The sequence below is a fragment of the Pollachius pollachius genome (assembly GCF_949987615.1).
Source record: "Pollachius pollachius genome assembly, chromosome: 3".
Taxonomy (NCBI): domain Eukaryota; kingdom Metazoa; phylum Chordata; class Actinopteri; order Gadiformes; family Gadidae; genus Pollachius; species Pollachius pollachius.
Genome location: NC_136936.1, coordinates 11,885,421 through 11,909,870, shown reverse-complemented (window position 1 = coordinate 11,909,870; position 24,450 = coordinate 11,885,421). Strand labels below are relative to the sequence as shown.

Below are 24,450 nucleotides of genomic sequence, written 5' to 3'. Positions count from 1 at the left end.
AAGAATTATCATGCCTCTTTTTAGTTTTATTCTCACAGAGCAACAGGCCCAACTTCCAAATAACTTCACTTTAAGATACACAAATGAGAAAAAAGAAAGCAGCTTTTCATTTTTTTTATCAATAAACACATTTAAGTCATGGCATAATTGAACATCCATTATTTGGTTTGAACAACCTCTGATGCTTTTTAAATAAATATTTATTGATTAATGCCCCCATTTTGTTTAGGTCAATTGGGTGTGAACATTGTCGAGATGGTGGGGCGATTGTGTTGGAGGAATGTACTCTTATTCATGACGATTTGGTGGCTTGGCTGTGGCTGCGCACGTTGAATCATTGACATGGTGATATTGCATGTGTTGCCGTTTCTCTCTCCTTATTTTTGTCTAGAAAAAGAAAAATGCTGTTAAGTGTGCCCATAGTTAAAAAAACCAAACCATAGTTTTGCAACTGCAACAACAGACAGGAAGTGTAATAGTTAGACAGACAAATATAGTTAGAAAAACAAACTGACAGATGGTAAAACAATCTGTCACTACCACCACCTATTTGTGTTTCTTGTTTCTTCACAAAAACAACTCTTGCTACTCAATCCAACCCTTTCTCCCTCCCTTCCTCCCTCCCTCTCTCTCTTCCCTTCCCTCCGTTCTCCTCCCCCTTTCATCTCCCCACTCCTCCACATTCTCCCGGCTAGAGACGTAGGAATATCTGAGGACTTCAGAAGCATTCAGGGATCCGCTGGAGGGTCGAACCCTACATCGCCTTGCAATGGGATATCAGAACAACTGAGAGACCAGAGTCCAGAATCTCCCTGGACCTAACTTTATTCTCTGTGCCTCTTCTTGTCTCTCTGCTCGTTTCTTTATATCTCTGACTCTCTGCTTGCTTCTCTTTCTTTCACTTTCTTTCTATTACTTTCTGTCAGTCTTCCTGCCTCCCTCTCTGTCTCTGAATCTCTTCTTGTCTGACTCTTTCTCTGTTTAACTGAAATTCTTTCTCTCTGTCCGTCTCTCTCTCCCTATAACTCCCTCTCTATCTCTCCCTGACTGTTGCTATATCGCTCTCTATATCTCTCCTCTCTTCTGTGGTGTTTTGAGCCTTGGCTCATGTTTGGTAAACTCAGAAGACTTAAAGAACCTCTCAGCAGGTAAGAACTGATTGTTCTGTCTTCACTAGAACTACCTTGTCCAGTACCAAAGGACAGAGACTGCTATACTGAAACTTTTAGTTATTTACTGTTTGCAAATACCTTAAGTGAGGATGTTACAGAAAACATGTTTGAATGAGCATTGAATGAGCACAATACACTGTACAATGTATGAGAAATTATATTTTTCAGATATATTTCAGCTCACGGAATACCTTGATATTTAAATAGGTCATAATTCTTGCCATCATCCTGTTTTTTTGCATGCACTACAATGTTGTCCTCTACATATATAGAGATATCTATATATATATATATATATATATATATAGTATACATAGTATGTATAGTGTGTGAAAAGTGTGTGCGTCTGTGTGTGTGTATGCGTGTGTGTATGTGTGGCTCAAGGTCAGCATGAGAACCAGATGCAGCGTTCTCAGGGAGCTATGGTAGATAAGACGTGTGGGTGTTTTGAGGTCTCCATGTAAAGCGTTTGCCCCTCAGCCCTCTTCTCTGGTCATCACTGCTCGACACCGACCCGAACCCTAGCCTTGTACAGAGGGTCTAAAGTTAACCTATATACAAATGCAAAAATAAATTATCTTGCAAAAATTGACCATTACCAAATGTTAAAATCTGTTTGATAGTAGTTAAATTTTGGCCCTCCTCAACGTCTTGAGTCGGTCTGCTAACCGTACTTCTTGCTAGTTTGAAAAGGTAACGGAAAAACCTAAAGTATTTGGTTCGGATACAAGCACTAACCCTCTTGTAACCACGACAACCTGGTCTCCAATGTTCCCCCGTGTGGAATGGGACGGGGACGGCCCCAGGTGTGTATTCCGGGCGGGGGTAATGACGGGGTGAGCCGGATGCTAAGAGCTGTCGTTAGCGGTGCGGTCCCTTTTTCTTCTTCTGCTGATAAATGGTGTAGTAGTAGGATTGGAGTCAGATGTCACCATGGCAACGTGTACGGGCAGGTCCGGGCGTGAGTGGCCTGGGCCAGATGTTCTTGTCACGTGGGGATTCTGGGGAAAGGATCCCTGCACGTGGTGGCGGCCGGTCACGGCCCAGGGGGGCTGATTTCTTCACTGCAGTGTTAATGTAGGAGTACTGTCGCCATGATAGAAAGACAATAATGCAGTGATTGTGTGAGAAAATGTGTATGGTGTAGAATCAACCTCATTTTATATAATTTTCTCTACAGAATCACTGCGTTGTTATTTCTACAATGAGCTAATGTTTTAGTAATCAAGAGAACATTTTGTAATCCATTCATGTGATTAATGTAGATATACTGCTATAATAGTTCAGAGATAATGTCGAGGCAATGTCGTGGTAGTGTCGTGTAACATTGTCAACTTATTCAGAGGTCTGACGTGAATAGTAGTTTTTCCTTTAATTGTCGTCCTCAATCTTGTCTGGGTTTAATATGTGAAAAAATACAATCTCTGATGTTCCTCTGTGTTTATTTCAGGTGAACAACGCTATATATCAGGTTAATGCTGCCTGACCTGGGAGCAGAAGAATGGCAGACCTTCACACCAAGCGCCACCAAACAAGATACGTTCACGTCTTCAGTTATGACGGACTGTGAGCGAGGGACCGCATGGAGACGGAGCTGACTCCAGAGGGAAGGGGACTGCCTCTCTCTCCAGGAATGGCTGGACCGCCCGGCACCATCTTTTCAAAACAAGTGTTATGTCAAGATCGCCCCATGGCCTGGGACCCGGCATCCTCCGAGATCCCAGCGGAGTGTGATCAGAATGGTCCAGCCGCCAGGGCACTGGAGCCAGCACACAACATCCTGATGCCACAGCTGCAAGGAAGTGAAGTCAGCGATGTCAGCAATTTGAAGTTAATTGAACCGGCCCTTGTGGAAGTCGACTGGAAGATGGTCATCAACGAGGGCGATTCTTCTAAACTCCAGCCGAACGCAGCACCGCTCCTTGTGGTTCTCTCTGATGACCTGGGTCTTTTATCTACATTGTTTGGATCAGATGAGGAGCTTCCAAAGCTAGGTCTGGTTCCAGAAGGCCCTGAGGACGTGAAAAAGGGATTGCCAAAATCAACCACTACAGTCGAAGGAGGGAACCAGGGCCAGTTCGGACCATTGCTGAAGAGCGATGTCTTCGGGGACCTGACACAAAAAGACACTCAAGTGTCGGTACCACTTCCTCCCAAGGCCACGCCCCTAACTGCGACCACACAGAACCACTCGGACAAGGGTCCAAGGTTTATAGATCTGCCACGCATTGTGAAACTCAAACCTAGCTCCATAACCTTCTCGGATTACAGCAGTCCAGACTACACCAATTCGGATTACAACCATGCGGATTACACCTGTAAATCCTGCAAGCCCGTTTTCTTCTACTTCAGCTCTGATGGAGGTGGATCTTCGCAGGAGGAGGAGAACAATGACGATGATGAGGAAGAGGATGGTGATGATGATGAAGATCATGTTGATGAGGATGTCTTCCTTGACCATGGGGCTAGTCCCAGGTGTAGAGGGGCGGGCAGAGAGAGGCGCTGGGGGAAGCAGTCCAAGGAAGTGCCCAGTGGAGCCGGACGGCGTGCAGTGGAACGGAAGACCAATTGTAACGGGGTAGGTGTCCTGCATATAACCATTCCCATAATCTTCACACCAATAATGAACTGGGTTGGGGAACTGAATGAAGAACTAGCAATTAGAACCAAGATGGCTGCTAGGTAAATAAGGCCCATGCTTACAAAGTTTGAGTCAATGCTTCTCAACCCTGGGGGTCAGGATCCCACGTGACAGCATGTTGTTCTCAAGAACATTGACTTTTACTTTTGTTATAAGCCTTTAACGCTTTTTGGGGTAGCAGCTCCTAAAAAGTTTCTTTAGAAGAAATATCATGTACGTATTTACATTCGCTCTGGTTAAGACTGAGGTGGTAAACACAAGGCTTCTCACAGAAGACGTGACGAAGATCTGAGGCTCTGCATACCTCGCTCTAAGTGTGTCGGAGGTAACGTTGCATATTTCTGCAAAAGCCTTGCCGGGGGAAGACACATCCAGGAGGAGGAATGCAAACAGAGCTGTCCATCGCTGGGCTGCTTCCTCACGTAAAGCTGTGTTTAGACAGGAGTTCACAGCAGGGACTGTTACAACAGACCTCAACCCTTCCACGGAACTCTCAACAGCTCTCTTCCTCTTCGTAACAAGCCCAGACCCATTCAGAGGCCCGTAGTCTTCCTCTGCTGACCCTTTATCCTGACCCTGCCCGGACCCTGCTTCTATCAGCTACATACTCTCTCTCTCTCTCTCTCTCTCTCTCTCTCTCTCTCTCTCTCTCTGGGTGAACCAACACCCCTACCTCCTCCACCACCACCTCCCCCCTTTCAGCACTGTGATGTATGGGGGGGGGGGGGGGGGGGGGGGCAGGCATGTTGTGGGTTAAGATATAGAGGAAGGTGTCTTATATCACATAGCTGTCATGCATTACTCAACAGACAGTAGATAACGGCAGGGGGGAGAGAGAGGGAGGGGGGATAGAGAAGAGATTTATTGATAGAAAACAGGTCTTGCGCAACTCTTTGTGGGACTGGACTGTATGGGAGGAGGAGGAAGTTATGGGACAGGTATGGGGGAGCTGTTATGAATAGGAATGGAGAAAGATGGATCGATACAGCACAATGAGAGATATGTTATCAATCAGTGGTCTTCTGGTCGAAGCGAAGAGAGTGGGTGTGTGAGTTCGTAGAATTATTGTAAAAAATTGATTAAGAAGAAAGATGAAGATGAAATGATAGAAACTAAACATTATTATCGGTTCCATTTTTCTGTTCTCTTTTATTCACACACGCAACACATGAATCCATTTGAGTGGTGACACAAGACTTCTTTTTTTCCAACTACTCTGTGGTTGCATTCCTCTCAAACAGCCATACGGGGGCGCCAGCTGAGCACAAATACCTCTCAGCATATGGTGCGCCTAATCTTTGTCAGTTATGAGCGGAATGTTCTGTCTTATCAACTACGTTCCCCAACCCTCCTCCGACCGGTGGGCGCGTCAGCCTTCCATCAGGCCCAAAAGTTGGGCCCTACACGTGGAGTAGGGTACCGACCACGTGCACCAGAGGAGGGGGTCTGTAGACCCGGGTAATGTATGCGGGAGAGGAGCCAGGTACCCGGGTGCCCTTTCGCATGACCAGCCGCCTCACTGTGACTCCTCCATGGAGATGTTGTGGCGGTGGGTGGTGGGTGGTGGGTAGTGGGTGCCCTGGTACCAGTGGGCCCGACGCCCAGAGTCCTCCTCTTCACTCACACATTACCATGTGAAAGACGCGGAGACGCCCCACAATGTGCTGCCGATATAAAGTTATAGCGGGCTTACATACTCGTTGTCTCCCGAAGATAACAGTCCCGCATTTATCCCCCCGTGATTGACTCATGCCAGCCGGGTTGCCATGGAGTGAGGGCCCTTGTTGCTATTGTTGGGGCCGTCAGGAGGGCAGAGAAGAGAGGAACACTGAATCAAGGGCCCTGTCTCTCCACGGTGTCCAGGAATGTGGCTCCTTTCTGGGCAGAGGAGAGCTGCATTCCTCCTGCACCTTGTGGTGCTGCTGGAGGATCTGTCTGGGGAATGCCTTCCAGATTTAACTTGAGCATGTGCCAGGGGGTGGAGGGTGTGTGGAGGTGGGGGGGTGTGTCGCTGACTCTGGGGTTAATCAGAGATAAAACATGCAAATCCTCCACCACCGCCTCTTTACTTTGTCAAAGTCGGGCCTCCACACGCTGATTAAATTAAGTTGGACTGAAGAGCTGGTTAACATTGTTTAACTGGATTGATGAATAACATTTGTTTAATAGAGTGTTGTATACACACGCATGCTCGCAGATGCATGCACACACATGCCAAACACACACACACACACACATGCACACACACACACACACACACACACACACACACACACACACACACACACACACACACACACACACACACACTGAATTATTCTGATTGCTTGCCAAAACCAATGGATCAGATATTAGAAATGACAGCTGAGCCGATAGGATCTGAAATTATCCACAAATCTTCTCCTGAAGCCGTTTGCTGGCTTGTTTAACTCAGCTCACTCTTGCAGCTGACACTAAGCATGTTCAGACAAGTAGCAGCATAGTAGTTTGAGTAGTACTAGTAGCAGTATTCATTTAATTCCAAAAACATTTATCTGCTGCAGTATTGTTATCAGACAGCAAATGAGAAATAGAGATGAGAGCTGTATATGACAGCAGGGAGAGATCACCTATTCTGTTCAGTGAGGCTGTTAAATATGTGTAATGTTCAGTGCTGTTACTAGTCACTGTCGTTGTATAAAACAACAACTGTAGATGTTGTTTTGTTTAGTTTGGTTGTTGTGAAAGTGTGTGATGTGCATATGATTTGATCTGTTAGTAATATAATTGTTTTAATGTGGAGGCCCACTTTGGAAACAAGTTAAAGGTTTATTTATTTAAAGTGCACAAAGTCGGACCGCTCTTTACGTAACACAATTAAGACAACTTCCAAGACAAACTGTATCAGAGGAGGACCATAGTTTTAAAAAGAAAGTGTGTTTTCAACACCTTCAGGGGGTTACAAAAATAGGTTATGTATGTAACCCCAAAATAGAACAACATTTTTTAAATTAAATACAAATCAAGTCAGAAATCGAACGCCTCTCCTGGTCCCCCTGCCTGTTTGGTACAGCAGACGCAGTGAGAGTCCAACACGGTGGGCATTGGTCAGATTCAGGCCATACCTCTTGGGATTGGAACAATCCACTTTTCAATGGTGCAAGGTCAGACAGGCCCCACTCACTTCATGACCCCACGCCGACCCCAGGGGGAGCCTGTGTGGTCAGCAGACAGGCTGAAGTGTCCTTTCCCATCGTCCAGAAATAGACCAGAGAACACAGCTGTTGAGCATTGCGCAGTCATGGTTTTTAAAGTTTTTTTAGATTCTTTGTGTGGAGTTTATCACAAGAAAAATGAGGAAATATAGGGATGAACACAATAGTTGAATTGTTCCCTGTTTCTGGATTGTTTCATTCAAGAATTGATAAGTTCTGATGCTTGAGTGGAGCTTGGTTGTCAAACTCATTGTTGCTAGTTTATTGATAACCAGATGCCCATAGTAATACAGTAACACTTGATAAGTGAGCACTTTATTGACTATGTCTTTATTTAAACAATAGGAGTGAGTTAACATTATCGATAGGAGATAGATAGGAGTGAGCTAGGAAGGAATTCGTCTTTGAGCAGCTTCCGGCATTCACACATTTATATCTATGTAACTAATTTATCTGTTTATTTATTTACATGTATTTAACTAATGCTACTAGCACAGCAGCTTGAGTGTACGGTAACCCTTCCTTTTACAGTCCCCTAATTACTAAGTTACGTAGTGATGCATTGTCAGCCTGTGGACAACCGGGATCGAACGCTGTGTCTGTGTGTGTGTGTGTGTGTGTGTGTGTGTTCGTGTGTGTGTGTGTGTGCGTGAGTGTGTGTGTGTGTGTGTGTGTGTGTGTGTACGGAGATGATGTCACCCTTCAATGGAGTGATTGTAACCGGACAGAGAGGCTTTTTTAAGACACGTAACCGCCTTGTGATCACGACACTAAAATGGTCTTTCAGAGTAAACAGAAAACCGAGAATGTGTAGAGAAGAGACTTTCAGGAGATCAATGAATAAGTTGTTGTCAGTGTCTGTCTGTCTGGCATGTTGTGCCAGAAAGCCTCTTCAGATAAAAAGATATGTACATGCACATTCTCTCACACACAAACACACACACACACACACACACACACACACACACATACACAAACACACACACACACGCATACACACACATACACACACACACTCTTAAACCTTAACTACAGTAAGATTCTTTAGATAAAAGTGTATTCTCAATATTCCTACAGAGGCAGATGCAGTCAGCCAGAACAGATATTCTCACAGAGCAGCTGATGGCTGTTTGTGAAATACCATAGCGGAAACCATGGTGGATGGTATTTCTAACAGATTTCACTCGAGTGATATCTCTTAAATCTTACCTACAGCACCTTGAAGTCTTTAAACGATTGAGTCAGGACTCCGGTGGATCGTAACCGTGTGCTGCAATCCTAGTCTCCTTGCTAGTGTTTCCAGATGTCTGCAGATGTCATGGCCGTGAACATCATCTGTTAGGTGAGGTAGGGACACTGGAGCTTATCATGAAGGTGGAGGACCTGTGTGTATGCATGCACACACACACACACACACACACACACACACACACACACACACACACACACACACACACACACACACACACACACACACACACACACACACGCACACACACACACCATTCGTCTTCTGAAAACAAACAGGGTGAATTTATGACCTGGTGATGGAGATGCGGTCTCATGATTTGTGTGTGTGTGTTGTGTGTGTGTGTGTTGTGTGTTTGTGTGTGTTGTGTGTGTGTGTGTGTGTGTGGACTGAGAGCAGGGGGCTCCATGCTGGACTCCATACTTCACATGTCTGCATACTTTGAATGCCCCCCCCCCCCACTCCTGCAGATATCTAGTTACCACGTGCACTCTGGGATTCACTAAACCTTGTTGTTGTGAATCTTTCACTGTAGACTTGAATTCAACTCAAACCTTTAGCAATGAAGCAAGATGATCCAGAACATGAATATTAAACATCTTAAATGTGTGATGAAATGTTATGTCTCTGTCCATCTCATTCATGCCTCCTGTTCAAGCCCTTTACCTCCCTGTCTTTGCTCTCTCTGTACACGTATCTCTGTTTTGGTTTTATTGTACAGATTTCTTTCGTTGTGATTAAATCGTAATTTACATTCGGAATGAAGAAAATACTATCAGAGTCTCTCTCTCTCTCTCACCTTCTCTCTCTCACCCTCTCTTTTGTAGTCTCCGTGGTGTGAGTCCATGTCCCAGCTGATGAAAAAACTTGACCAGCTCAACCTGGACATCGAGGAGGCCCTGAGTGCTGGCTCCTCCCCCTCACACACACCAGCGCCTGCCCGCAGAAGACAGGTAAGCTCATTTACATAATCAACATTAACGACCAGGCCTCATTCGCATCTAGGCTATTTACATTGAATGATATTCATATTCAATACTTCAGTGATCCTGAATATGTTTATATCCCCAACATAGAAACATATGTAGGCCTATATATAATAAAATACATCAGTGATATTCTTTCTAGTTTTTCAATCAATTATTATATATAAATACGAATATTTTATTTTATTTTAATATTGTAATTTTAAACCTTATATAATACTTGACAAAGATAACATGGTAAATGCAGTCCTTGTTTGCAAATACAACTAACTTACCTTACCTTACCTAAAACAGGAACTGGGTTCTGACATGTGAGTGGGAGGGATGTAGATACATCCTTTAGATTCCAATAGGGTTTTTTTTGCAAAAAATTTATGACACAATAATTTCAGTTGAAATCAAGAAAAAGTCGAGGTAATAGGTCAGATAACTTTCATGTTGACATTGAGGGCCTATCCACTTAACATTATTTTGTTTGTCTCCAAAACTCACAATATATTAAGGGGACCTAAGTGTTTATTTCCTGGATCTTATTTCATTATAAAGTTTAAAAAAATAAGTTAAATAAAAATGTAAGTATTATTAAATCATCTTTACGGAAACAGCAGCGGATGACAGAAAAACAAGAATGAATGATGGTTAGAATGTTTGCTAGAATGTTATTCATTTTCTAAGATTAATAAAGCACATTGTTATTATCTTTTTAAGAATGTTTACTAATATCTTAAATATACTTTATTGATCCTTTGGGATCAATCAAGTACATTGGAAATCGTTACAGTCACAGCTGCTCTGCTCATGATAATTAATAAAAAATTAAAATGGCAATAAAATTATATACCTAATAAACAAAATATATCAAATTCTAGATATGGCATATTGTATTGAGATACAAAAAGATGTCAATTGCACATTCACTATGGCATGAAGTATTTATATGTGAAGTATGGCATTTCATACATTGACCAGTTTGTTTGAAGGGTTTCAGCATGTGCAGTATGTGTGAAGAGAGAGTAGGAGTCATTAAACACACGGGGGGGCTCTCTGACTTAAGGCCTCAGATACTTGGCATACCTTCCAGTCACACAGCCGCTCTTTGTCCCCGTGTTTCCGCTACCCCCTGTCCGTCTGGAGTCCTGCGGCGTGACGTAAGACCCGCCATCGCCGCCGTAGCGCCGTAAAACGGCGTGCAGCGCAGCGGAATGGCGTGGCGGTAAACAGACCGCCATTGTACTTTGAGGTCCGCAGAAATATCAGCACTCAGACCTCGCGTCCACGCTGGAACAAGAGAGCTCTTTGGGGCCTGAGTGTGTTGGGCACACAGAAGGGGCCTGTTGTACATGAGAGAGGCGTTATATATTGACCCGGCGCCGCCAGGCGGGGGGCGTTGTGCTGGCCCTCCGGGGCGTCTGCGTCTGCGTGGTCATGTGTCCATCACTCCCGGGTGTAGCGGGACATCTGCAGAGCGGCGAGGTTGAAGAGGGTCACCGTCTTTTCTTTTGTCTCTGAGGGGGGTAGGGGGGTGGGGTGGTTGACCCTTGACCTCTTATGTTTCATTTTTTTCGTGGAGTCCGCATTGTTCCGATCCTGTAGTGGTTGGACTCGGAACATAGGCCGGACCGTTAGTGTACCATCAGATAGAACCAGAGAGAGAGAGCGAGGGTATTATATCCTCATCTTCCTTTTTGTAGGTTGTCAATACTGCTGGATCGGGCGCTGGTGTCCGACGGGCCTCAACCAAGACGGTCCTCGATGGGGCTGACCCAGAAGAGTGCCTGAGCCCAGACAGACACCCCCACTGCCGCCACACACCGGCCGCACCCACCAGAACCAAGTCCAGAAGGACCACGGTAAGAACACTTCTGATTGTACCCCCTGTGGCTAGGAAGAATACAGAGAGAGAGAGAGAGAGAGAGAGAGAGAGAGAGAGAACATATTGAAAGCATCAAGGCTGCCTACATAAATAACTTGACATGTAGTTTAGATTCCCTATTTGGTGGTATGGAGTGTGTAGTTCATCCCAGTGTGTTCACACATCTTTTTTTCCTTCAGAAATAAAAGGAAAAGGCTCTGGATTTCCCTGATTGGGTGACTACCATGAGGGGGGAGGAAGGTCAGGCAGGAAGTACGCTTGAAGCGAACTTCCTGCCTGACATAAAGTAGCAGTAAAAGTGTCTGTAACAACCCCCCTCCCCTCTCCTCACTCCTCTCTGTTTAGCATACTAGTTCACCTAGCTCGTACTTCATTCATTACTGCCTGTGGTGTTCCTGAATGAACGTCATAGGAAGTGAGGGAACCAAGGCCTGATATTTATTCATTACTGTAGGTGAGGACCTAGAGAAAGGATTGCACATGCTACAACAATAACGTTTCTCAAAATATGTCATTACCGTTAAACCTATTTTTAGTTTTTAGCAGAAGCTAGCTAGCTTCATAGCAACATTTTGCCCTTGCTGTGAAGAGTCTGCAAACAGACAGAAACCAGAGAGAGAAAGAGTGAGAGCAGTAGAGAGAGGGAGAGACATGCTGTCAAGCTGTCACTCAACCTTCTCTCCTCTCTAGTTAACTAGGTTGGTCTCTTGAGATTAATAACCTTGTTTACAAGAGAGTCATGGCCAAGAAGGTCAGCAGAACATGAAGTTGCACATCTATAAAACACAACATGCAGCACAGCAAAATAATAGCTTATTACTGGTAAACAACCCTCTTGCACACCCCTTGTTGTGTGACTTTAGACATGTGTCCACCATCTGACACATGCTCTCTGCCCTCCCTCCCTTTTCCCTTCCGAGAGGGAGAGCAGGAGGGAAGGAGGGGGGAGAGGAACAAAGAGAGGGAGGCAAAAATTCCTTTCAGAGAGAAAGAGAACAACAGAAGAGAAGAAGGGAGGAAGAAAGGAGAAAGAGGGAGGGAGGAGAGCGATGGACATCGTTGCATCAGAGAGGAAGTTAATTGTCTAGACATCTGGGTCTGTTTAGTCTATATCTGTTTGTATTTGTTGTTTTTATTTTGTGAGGTTATTTTGTTTTTCTTGAAATTCATGCCTGTTTTCTCTTTTCCTTTCCTCTTATTTCTTTTAGTGACACATGATTAAGCAACGTTCAATAATTCATCGTTTCCTATACCAATTAAGAGAATGAGAGAGGGGAAGAGAATACAAATTAATTCATGTATAATTGTGTGAATGAATAGATTATAGATGGATGAATGTCTTTCGGGTCCTGACATGTTTTATTTTATTTGGGAAAAATGTTCCTACATTTATTTTTGAAATTGGGTCGGACTCCAGTTGGAGGATGGGACCGATTTAGATACACCACCATCCGAAGTGTCCCATTTTTACTGTTCCATTTCCATGACCTGCGCCCTCCCTGTATGCCCATTACTTTCACATTGAATAGAGTTGTTTCCAGGGTTCCAGGGTTTGGGGCGAGACCCAACTTTTCTTTCCAAAAATGTCTTAAAGTGCATCTGCTTCCCGGGACATCACTTTAAGCCAACTAACATCTGCCTGTCATATCAATGTCCTAGTGAAAAAGCTGGTACTAGTTTGCTCGTGGCTACGAATCATTAGGCAGCCGTCCTTAAAATCAGATGTGCACCATCAAATGTAAATTGCCTCTTAGCCAACAATCTCCTGCAATCCCCTATTATACATATTAGGTGTTGTGTTCCTGACCCACAGTTTTAAACCACCTATTCCTTGGAACAGATCTTCAAGGATCCCAACTTCCAATCCGAGCTAGATCATGCAATTAGTGCTAAGAACTATGTCTGACTTCCGAAAGGCTGTATGAACCAACCTGAGGGTTGGTGTTTTAATACTGAATGCTATATAAAGAAGTGTAACCCTTGAGGCTCCAGGCAAAGTTTGAGATGCACTGGTTCGCCTTGTCCCTCACAACCACCTCCTTAACGTGATGAAGTTGGACCAGTCAAAGCCAAGTCTCACACTTAATAAGCTGCAGGGGAACTTTAGTGACATCACTGGCTGCACTTCATAACTTCACCAAGAACAAACACTCAGGCTCTTGAGTAGACTGTATGATATATATTACATAGAGTACAATATAATATATTATATATATATAGCAAGCGTGATGGAAAACTGGCATTATTTTCTAATTGAAAGGCCAGTTTGTTACTACTCCATTGCTGAGTATGAAGCCGCCCTTGAAACCTCATTGGCTGATGTCTGCAGGTGGAGGAGTCCATTGCTCACTCTGTCGCTGTAGCCAATCTGCTACTCTGATAGTTTGGTTAATCTTGTCTGAGTTGTATTCACCCTAATTTGAAGGATTGATTTGGTCGGACTTTGTTAGAAAATATCTTGTTTAAGTTACTGTCTAACTACATCATCAGAGGAGTCATCATAAGATGTAATTAATTTTCCCCTGAGCCTCGATTTGACAGTTGGATGTAAAATTCCCTGCCAGATTCAGTTAAAATGAAGGTGAACTCTTCATTTTGATCTGTGAAATAACTTCCTTACTAACCTCCTCACACTTGTGTCCAAGAAACTTCTGAACATTTATACACAATTCTTCTTTAACTTCGGACTAAATATAGTAATGCAAAGCAAATCGGGGTTCCTCTTTGCTCACCAGCTTACCCATGATGCACCCTTCTTTCCTGAAGGGCTGAACCATAGCTCGAACAGCATATCCAAAAAGTAGTAGAAGTTGTGGGTTTGGGGAGTAAGGAATGACCTCAATTACCTAGATGTGAAACCAGTCCACTTTATCCCCTCTGAGATAAGAAAAACGTTTACAGCCGATCCAGGTGCTGATAACTGCGTTTCTTGTTAGCACAACGTTGATTTCTTTATCCTTAAACAAGGGCAGACGTCCTAAAATCACCAAATGAGTCATGCTTTTCAAAACGTCCGCTACACTTTCAGTTTGGGGCAGGGCCTGATATTGTTTCTTCAAACCGTTGAGATAGGTTATCTTTGATGTTCTGCTCGCTCATTTTGTGTTTTTCTTTTTCTTTTTTCTTGTAGATGTTTAGCAAGACGACCGGCGCTGGGTCAGGTAAGAGATGGTTTTACAATTTGTTTTAATGACTTGGCAGTTGTCACAATCATAAGTCCACCACATCAGTTTGGGACAGATTATCTCCACATTATTACAACTTCTAGTTTTTTGGATATTTATTTAATGGTACAATAATACATTTCAGGCCCTCTGGTATATGTTGCTTTGGGGCACAGTGTTCACTTATTTTTTATTTGCTCTTCATTGAGTCATAGAAGTATGAGAAAATACATTTCATTATGTACAAGTACAAAAACAAGAACAAAAAATGTAGAAACAAAAACAATCCCTTCGTAATCCTTTTTGTTCATTTACGACAGGCTCTGTCATTTATATGACTTAAAAGCTAGCGAAAACATCTGCTGCCATGCATGGTTTTGTGTTAAGAAGGTTTGTTTTACTGAGTGAGGATTGTGGGCTTCGACTGAAACAGTGTGTTCGGGGGAGAATGGCCTCTAGCATGAACTCCAGCTTCCTACTATTAATCCAGAGTGACTGACAGTTAATTCAGATGCATGTCCTTCAGGAGTACATATGGGTAAGGGGGGCACCTTGCTCTAGGGTGTCTGCAGTTGGACTGTAGACATTGGGGATTGATTCAAAATCGTTTTGGCTGCGAGTCGAAGCCCCTACCCACTAGACCATTGGTTCTCAATTATTTTCTTTCATTCCCCCCTAGGGGACAGAAACTTTTTGAATTTAAATACTATTGAGAACCTGCTAATATTTATTTATTTATCTGTACAAAACCGCTGTATGAGTTGCTGGCACCAGCATTCTGCATACAATCACCTTATTATCAAAATAGATTAATACAATTAGCTGAGATAACATCTGCAACAACTTAAAACAATTTCCAAGTTCAGTTTATTAACTCAATTTGTAACATTTAAACAAGACTACTAAGTGTGTGTGAATCTCAAAACAGAGAAACAAGAGCAAATGATTCACTGGGGTTTGAATTGAATTCAAAATATTTTTAAACAGTAATCAATGGTCACTTGTCAGCTTATTCCCTTTCAAAAAAAAAATTAGATGTTCATTTTATAAGCATGAATAAAGTCCTTCTGTCATGACTTTGTAAGATCAAAATTCAGGTAAAACTTCTGACCTTTGGTATTATGTTGATTCAAAATTCAAATAAAATAAAATAAGTAACTTATAAAAAATAAAATAAATAAATAATAATAATAATAATAATAATAATAATAATAATAATAACAATAATAATAAAAAAGAAAAAGAAAAAGAAGGACACTGAGTCCCCCCTGCCGCTCGCGCCCCCCCTGGCACCTCACCGGGGGCGCGCCCCCCCATTTAAGAAGCACTGCACTAGACGATCCCACTTCCTTGTTGTGGTTGTGAGGCCTAATGGCCAGATGTCAAAGGGCCGACAGGTGTCAAAGTAGACAGTGTGTGTTTTAAACTGCCTGTATTCCCATGGTGGCAAGGGAGGAGTTCAAATTAGGCCATGCCGTCTCATTGTTGCTGTCTGACTGAGTTGTGTGTGTGTGTGTGTTTGTGTCTGTGTGTGTGTGTGTGTGTGTGTGTGTGTGTGTGTGTGTGTGTGTGTGTGTGTGTGTGTGTGTGTGCAGCAGCTGTGAGCGTTTGGTGACGGAAGCCATTGAAGGCTCAGGTTGCTCACACATGTCACATGTGAAGACAGTGTAACGGTTCCGCACAAGTGTCAATTAGTGATCTGGTGAGGCTCTAAACAGTGTGCTCTAACCCGAATACGCGAGGCTAGGCTAATGTGTTTTTCCAACATGCATCGTGGCCTATTGACTTTGTATTGGACACGACTGACCCATGGCGCAAAGGATCATGGGACAGCGCACGGCGGGGCAACGGCTTGCAACAAAGTGAAAGGGGAGGGACAACTATTTAACCTTGGTTACCTTTATGTGTTGAGGTGTCCCTGAGCAAGGCACCTAACCCTAACCCTAACTGCTCCCGAAGAGCTGGCTGTCTCCTTGCATGGTTGACTGAATGAATGCATGAATGGGTGAATGTCAGGCAATATTGTATATATAAATGCAGCCCATTTACCATTTACCCTTTATGCAAGTAACATGGCAAGTCGGGCGCATTCATGTGCCAGTATCTACATCCAGTCCCACTGGCGGACCCGTGTCGTCTTTCATGTCCTGGTTTGAAGCACTTCCCATGGCAATGTTGTAAACCTGTTGAAACGGCACATAGAAGGGCAGCCACAGGAGGCCTCAGGAGTCGCCGTGGAGTTGTAGCGCAATGTGTGGTCACCGCAACGCGTGTGAGCTACATGTTCTGCGATTGGTCACACCTGATGATTGATGACATCACCGCTGTACAAGATGTCAACAGAACAATATTGTGTCTTTTGCAACACATTTTTATGTACAAATTCATTAATCTTTTCAAATATAAAGTTGGTGTGTTGCGCATGGGAAATCTTGTTTTCTTAAATGTGCGGTGCTTCATTAGCCGCAGAGTGTGGGTGTACACAGGGCATGGTCGTGACCAGAGATGTAATAATCAGTTAGACCTCATGTGTTTTGAATCGAAACGATCCAGTCGTCATAAAGCCGAGATCCCGGGTGGGGTGGGGGGTATGGGGCTGGCAGGGGACTCGAGGAATCCTGCCGGCGGTTCTAGTTTCACAGCTGGGTGATGTGAGGGGGGGAGGGGGTCGGGGGGTCGGCGGTGGGAGAGGTTCGTTTTTTACGACCTCGCCAAGGGGGAACCAGATGGTCTGCAGTATCCAGCGCTGGCCCGGACAGCAGAGAACATTCCTGGACTCCGGGTCCTGAATGGCGACACCGCTGCGATGTAGCCCCCTAGCGCTCCATGCTACAGCTATGATGGTGATGCTCTGGTTCAGCTAGCGCCTGATGCTACAGCCATGCTAGAGATGCTCTGGTTCAGCTAGCGCTCCATACTATAGCCATGCTAGTGATGCTCTGATTCAGCTAGCGCTCCATGCCACAGCCATGCTAGTGATGCTCTGGTTCAGCTAGCGCCTGATGCTACAGCCATGCTAGTGATGCTCTGGTTCAGCTAGCGCTCCATGCCACAGCCATGCTATTGATGCTCTGGTTCAGCTAGCGCTCTATGCTACAGCCATGCTAGTGATGCTCTAGTTCAGCTAGCGGTCCATGCTACAGCCCTGCTAGTGATGCCCTGGTTCAGGTAGCGCTCCATGCTACAGCCATGCTAGTGCTAAACTGGTTCAGCTAGCGTCCCATGCTACAACCATGCTAGTGATGATCTGGTTCAGCTAGCGCTCCATGCTACAGCCATGCTAGTGCTAAACTGGTTTAACTAGCTGGCTGGCCTGTCCTCAGATGCACCTGGTCACATGACCACGATAGCTTGTTCTTGCCGAGCACATACTGATGTGCATGTTGATACACACACACAGAGACACGTGTACTCTGTCACCTCGAGACCCCCCCCCCCCCCCACACACACACACATACGCACGCACACACACACACACACACACACACACACACACACACACACACACACACACACACCGTTCAGTTCCATTGACCAGGCCCATATACTGGCTGTCAGTGATCTGGCTGAGAAGCTGAACCATGCTTCCCCTTAACACACATAAATAAAACATGACTTGGGGCCGAACCAGGGGCCAAGGGCCGGGGGGCCGAACAGGGACAGACAGGGGGCCGTAGTCCATCTCTCCAAAGCGGTTCTCCCGCCCGTGATTAAGTTGCCAGTTGAAATCTCCTGCCACTAAAACAAGAGAAGAGAGAAGCTGTCTTTGTGCTGAATAGTTGTGTCTGACACCCGGTGAATGGACCTGACAGCGAGAGAGAGATAGAGGGAGAGGAGATGTTCTGGGGAGAGGGTTTGGGGTGAGCTGCCCGGGTCTCACCTGGTGAAGGATCCTCTAAGACAGCCTGACGGCTCCTATTGAAGCTGATTTCAGGCAGATTTCGCTGAGCCAAGTGCCTTTGTCTCCCCCCTGCTCCTCAAACTGAAATTCCAACATCTCTGGTCATGCTCTGCAATCTCCTCCGTGGGTTTTTTTTTACGGATGAAAAGTATCGCCTCAGGAACATTAAGAACCATTGTGTCCCACAACAGCGTTTCATAACCAAGCAGAGTAAAGGGGAAAAAACATGATAAACTATTGGAAAATAATGAAGCTTGGCTTGAAAACAGAGTTATGTATTCGACACGTTAGTGCCCCAAGACCAAAACAGAGATGTAAAAAAGGCCCTGGTGATTTGGAAATATTGTGCAACGGCCCTCCATGTGTTTTCCTGTGACTCCCACAGCAGATGATTGGTCAATGAGAGCATTCATCTGGCTGTGGAATAACTCCCCTGTGAGCTCTGAGTATGCAAGGCTGGTCTGCAACTACTATGTGTAAATCAGTGCGTCTATATAGATGCTGATATAAGCACATACATAATGTCCAGAACTGTTACTGTGTTCTGTCCTCCCCTGGCTTCTGCACACCCCCTGCCAGTAGACCCTCCTCAGCTGTCAGCATGGGTCCCGGTCCCTCCACCAGGGCCCCTGCCTTAACCAGGGGCCCCTCTCTCCACCCCAACCTTAGAGCTGGTTCTTAATTTTTCTCCATTTCAAGTGCTCCTACTCTTTGTCATTTAGATTTGAGATTCGATTTATATTGTCCTCCAGCGGCGCGCTGAATCCAACCGTAATATTCGAGGGGATCGATATACAATTGATCTACCGTTCTCGACTTGTTGTTGAGCAGTGGTGATTTGCAACATTGATGTTCCTGAGAAGTTTAGGTTTCTTTAACATTAGCGGGGCAGTCTTTGTATTTTAATATTAGGTCACTGTTTATCCCAAGCAGGGCAGCAGGGAATTTGGCAGCCCTCCATAGCGAGATCTAGAGCACGTAGAAGAAGCACCCGAATGTTCCTGGCCCCTGAGCAGGCATATTAAATGTTCTGTTGTTCTTGTGGGTTTTACTGGAAGAGCTGCAGTGTGCCATCCAAAGCCTGGACTTCCCCTCACACTCCAAGATAAAGACATTTGTAATCAGGGTTAATAGGCATCACATTTTTATGTGGCTCTGGTGTTTGACTCTAGAAACGTTGTGGGTTCAAACTCCTGCCTGCAGTCTACTTCAGGGGTTCCTAGAGCAATATACACTAATCCCCAGCTGCTCATTCATGATGTTTATCTGAATTGTGTGACTTTGGACGGAAGTGTGGAAAAGTTAATGGTAAAATGTCTTCTATTCCATACGTTTGAGCACTTGGTCACAAAGTAAAAACTAAAAGGCCTTAGAAAACACTTTCTTCTTCTCTTAGACTAAAAGGTGTTGGCAGTGGCTCAGGAGGTAGAGCAGCTTGACTGCCAACAGGAAGGTTGCTGGTTCTATATATCCCCAGGAAGTCTTCTAGCTGTGACTCATCGTTCCACTAATCATCAGCCGCCACCCCCATCCTCCCTTTGTTGACCTCTGGTTGTCATGGAGTCTCATGACAACCAGTTCGGTTCAGTCATACCAAAAGTTACAACAACTGGCTAATTGAAGCCCTTTCTATCGTCTTGCCTAAAATAATATCACTCTGGAACTCCTTTTTTTAGATGACATTCGGAATGGAAATGTTTTTATTTTTTTTCATGTCCTTTCGACAACTGAGCCTATATTTAAAGGGGAAAAAACATGATACTGGCTATGAAATATGAAGAAAAACGTTAAAAAAGAAATTTCAAATCTTGAAATTTAAGGTTTCAAGAGAACACATTTCCATCTGAGTGTTCTCTAATGGTCCACTCCCCCTCCACTGATAGGCCGGCCGGCTCCACATTGATGACCTCATGTGTTAAATTTGGACACAACATCGTCATTGAGTATACATTGTAAGAGGGAAGGGGGGGATCTTCCACATGCAGTGGTTCTGGAAAACAATTTGTGCTACCCTGAGATCGAGGCCAACTGAGAGGAAAAAAAGGAGGGAAAGAAATCGTTTTAAAAAGGTCCATCTGGGGGGAGTGTTGGGAGACTATATATATGGTCATTTTTCAAGGTTGTGAAAACATAAGAGCAACTATTTGGGTTTCACTGCTCTCCCTCTGGAAATCTGTCAACATTTGCACTGCCATTTCAATGTTTTCTCTACAGTTATTGCACGATCTGACGTTGAAAGTAGATTTTTTTGGTTAATAAGGTCTTAAGGGGGCTGTTTAACTTATTGAGATCATCATAAAGTTGAATGGGTTACATTCTATTTACTGTTTGGGATATGGCCCAGGGCCAGATCTAGTCCTGTGGTGTTGATGTGTGACAGTTGGGCAAGGGACTGTGGCCTCAGTCTGTTAAACGTCCTTCTCTCTGTTCAGGGTTTGTTTTACTATGTGTCATTTTACAGACGACCAGTTAATAAACCATTTTTTTCCAAAATAAGGCCCAAAATTTAACCGCTCATTGTTTTTATGAATGTGTGCATTTTTGGATGTGTCAAACTTTGTGTGTGTTTCTGTTTGCACTGTTTGGTCAAGGGTTGGGGGCATTGTGTATGTGCCTTTCAATCACACACACACAAGCACACACGCTCCACCTGTAGCCTGGAAGTGAGAGACTCTAGTGTTTCTGAGCAGCGTAGCGTATCTTGGTGTTTAGCGCTTAGTGTTCCAGTGGTTTCAGAGCTAATGAGACCTTAGCTTCCACTTCCTGTTTGGTTCCAAGTCCTTCAGACAGGGCTCACTGTGACTCCATAACCATTGACCAAGTCAGGATCTTCCCAATTACGTTTCAATTGAAATACATTTCACCGCTGTCCTTTCAAAGTAAAAGTACATCTTTTGATTTATTTTTTGATTACTCTTTTTCCATTTTCTTTCTTTGGTTTGTCACACAAGTTACTATATCTTATGTATCACCTGCTTGTGTCATTTTGTATGCTTGCATACTACATGTGTGTGAATCTGTGCGTAGGTGTGTTTTCCTGTATGAGTTTATTTTTGTGTGAAAGAGAGGGGGTGGAGGTGCTGAGAGGGAAAGAGAGAAAGGAAGAGACAGCAAGAGTTATGTTGAGCACCAGTGTAAGTAAGTAAGGGAGATTGAGGAAGCGAGAATGTGAGAGAGAGAGAGAAAGAGACTGATATATGGAGTTGTTAGTAGTGTGATTGCAGTAGTATTGTTGTAATGGAAGCCAGGTGTACAGATGGTTTCTCATGGATATCTGTGGTCCACCACCTCACCACCTGATACTCATACACACTAGCCTTTCTCCTCTACTTTCAACACTTATTCTCCCTGTCTCCTATTCCAACTCTCCTCTTCCATCCATCTCTTTATCATCCTGAAGAACATCTCTCTACCATTTATTTATTTTCTACCAATTCCCTATTTTTCACACCAATATCTCAAGGTCTCTTCGACCATACACATCTCTCTCTCTCTCTCTCTCTCTCTCTCTCTCTCTCTCTCTCTCTCTCTCTCTCTCTCTCTCTCTCTCTCTCTCTGCTGTACGTTTGTCATGTGGTTAAAGTGAGACATGGTAAAGAATCTCATCCCAGGACCACACCAGACCTGGTTTCTATTGGTTCCCCCACCAGACCTGGTCTCAGACCCGGCCTCTGCTGGTTGCAGACCAGACCTGGCCTCTGAGGATAGGGTTAGGGTTAGGAGAGAGAGGGAGAGAGACCTTCACTCACAGTAATAGCCAATCAGATTGCAGCACTCAGCCCACTCACATCTGGGCTTTTCCCACCGTGGCTAAGGGGCAATTGCTCACACACACACACACACACACACACACACACACACACACACACACACACACACACACACACACACACACACAATACCACACATGTTTACAGTTTGAATGTAAAATATTTACTAACATCTATTCATAATGTTGACTATTTTTACTCATGTTTCCGAAACCAACAAAAAAAAAAAAAACTCCAAATGACGGATGTGTCCTCTTCCTGCATGCGTGTGTTACCACTCACCACCAAAGTAGTTCCAACGGTCTCTCTGACCGGCTTACCTATGAGCTTACAGCACCTTCTGTCTGTATCATTCAATCTGACTGCAGATCATCACTTTTGTACACCATGTTCTCACACCATATACACTATTTAAAATTACTATAACCTATTTACAACTCATTTAACCTTGAATTATGCAATCCACATTGAGGGTGAGCAAAATATTTGAAAAGTTTAATTGACTGATGCTTATCCAAAGTATTGTGCAAAGTATTTGGTTTGTTGTAGTGCCAGTTGACAACAAAAGTTAATTGTGCAAAATAGTCGTTTCCATTTCAGCTGAATCATTTGCATGGTGACGTGTTTAATTGTTCAATAACTCAATTCGTTTTCTAAATTTGATCATGGAAAGATATGCAAGCACTGTGGCTTTTTGAAGATATTTTTTTTTCATCCAAGAGTCCGAACGTACAGTGAGCCGTACCAGCAAATCCGAGCTACCGCCCACTGCGCTTTAGGATCAGCTATTGGTTGGTGGCGGTGAGCGGCACTGCCCTGTACGTTCGGGCCCTTGGATCCGGTCCACTATTTATTTTGATCACCCAAGACGGGGACGTTGACAGCGGCAGAGGAAAGGGGTGGTGGTCAAGGGGTGGTGAGATGTGTGCTTGGAGTTTATGTATACTTGTGGAGACTCACGAATCCGCTCTGAACCGCAAAGATCTTACAGAGCGGAGTCGAGTTGAACCCACAAACTATCCCTTCTTAAAGTGATTAAGAGCAGCAAAGAGGGGATGGAGGAAGAACTACCGGACGTGTAGTTTTAATTCAACATCTTCTCTCTCAACCCAGCGCGGTAATCTGCATGAATCGGAGTGCGCAAAACATTTCGGAAACGTAACGGGTCGCGGAGCAGCGTTATTATGAATCAATCAAGTTTTTTGTTTTTTTTGCAATGACGTCTAAACGGGACCCGAACAAAGTGAACCTCCGGCGCTCGTTCAGCGTGCAGTTGCGCAACTCCTCTACCAAAGCCTGGAGTTTACTGTGGAAGAATGTCCGAGAGAGAAGACTATCAGGTCAGTCACAGATAACCCGAATACAGACTTGTTGCTGCCTGATTCAGCCTATGGTTGAAATGTTCATTCATCTCGGAAAAATAATACCAGAGAAGATATGCGTGTCATTAATAGTTTGGTAATGCGTTTAAAAACATCTGCTGTGGATTTTAAGAAACAGAATGGGTGATATATTTAACCACGATGCATTGCCTAGTTTACGTCATTGATATGTATTTTTTATCCTGTAAATGTGTATTACCTATTCGATTAAAGATGGTGTTGCCTCTCGATCTTTAAATTGAGCAGTGAGGATCCGCATGTTAGCGTCTGAACGCAATTGGCTCTGGAAGGCCACTGGGGGGCGCTGATGCGACGTGTTTTATTTTCCTTTAAGGCCACAAGGCAACGCAATACATTCAGCTTCTGTATTATGATTTAGTCTGAAAACGTACTAACGTTAGTTTCGGTTAGCACAATCCAAATAATAAAAATGAAAATTACATTTTGGAATAGACTTAAACACACACACATTTTTTTTTCTGATATCTTCCTCAAATCTATCATCATATAATGTGGATGCAATCTTTTGCCTGTTGGTGCAACTATTACTAGTACATAATTCTTTCTTGCTATTCAAAACTCTTTGAATGAGTAGAAAATATCTTATCGTACAAAGCTTTTGTATGTGTGGATGTGTGCATTATTGATTGTGGTTGTGAGTGTGGATGTATGCATGAATGAGTGTAGATGTCAGTGTGGTTTGTGCATGCATGGGGTGTGAGTGTGTATGTGTGAGTGTGTATATGTGTGTGAGACGAGGACAGGCATGAAGCAACATGCATGACCATGTCTCCATTGTAGCCGTTCTGCCGACATGACGCTACGTCTTGTGGTCAAACTCCTCGCCATTTCGTTTGGAGTTTGTTTTGTCTAGCTGTTGTTCACAGTGGCAATCCTACTCCATAAAATACAGTAGGGCTGATTCCCCATACACGCACTCACACACACACACACACACACACACACACACACACACACACACACAAACATGTGTGCAAACGCACACATTCTCTGTCTAGCCAGACAGGAAGTGAGACCGGTCAGGTGACAGATCAGGTGACAGGGCGAGACGGCGTGAGGCGGCTGTAGACTCAACATCAACCGCTCACACACACACC

General features: G+C 44.1%; 1 protein-coding gene across 2 annotated transcripts in view; it reads left to right on the top strand.

Moving 5' to 3' along the window:
- Positions 1-3,099: 3,099 nt before the first annotated feature.
- stard13b (StAR related lipid transfer domain containing 13b) overlaps positions 3,100-24,450 on the top strand; it is a gene marked incomplete at its 5' end in the record, with an annotated part of 57,457 nt that continues 36,106 nt past the window's right edge. Inside the window, 4 exons of one of the 2 annotated variants that reach the window (XM_079731294.1) lie at positions 3,100-3,750; positions 9,084-9,209; positions 10,934-11,092; positions 14,246-14,276. In XM_079731294.1, the coding sequence (XP_079587420.1) occupies positions 9,102-9,209; positions 10,934-11,092; positions 14,246-14,276 (298 nt within the window). Of the gene's footprint in view, positions 3,751-9,083; positions 9,210-10,933; positions 11,093-14,245; positions 14,277-23,153; positions 23,291-24,450 lie in introns of those variants that run through there. The other variant, XM_079731296.1, reaches the window with a different exon arrangement.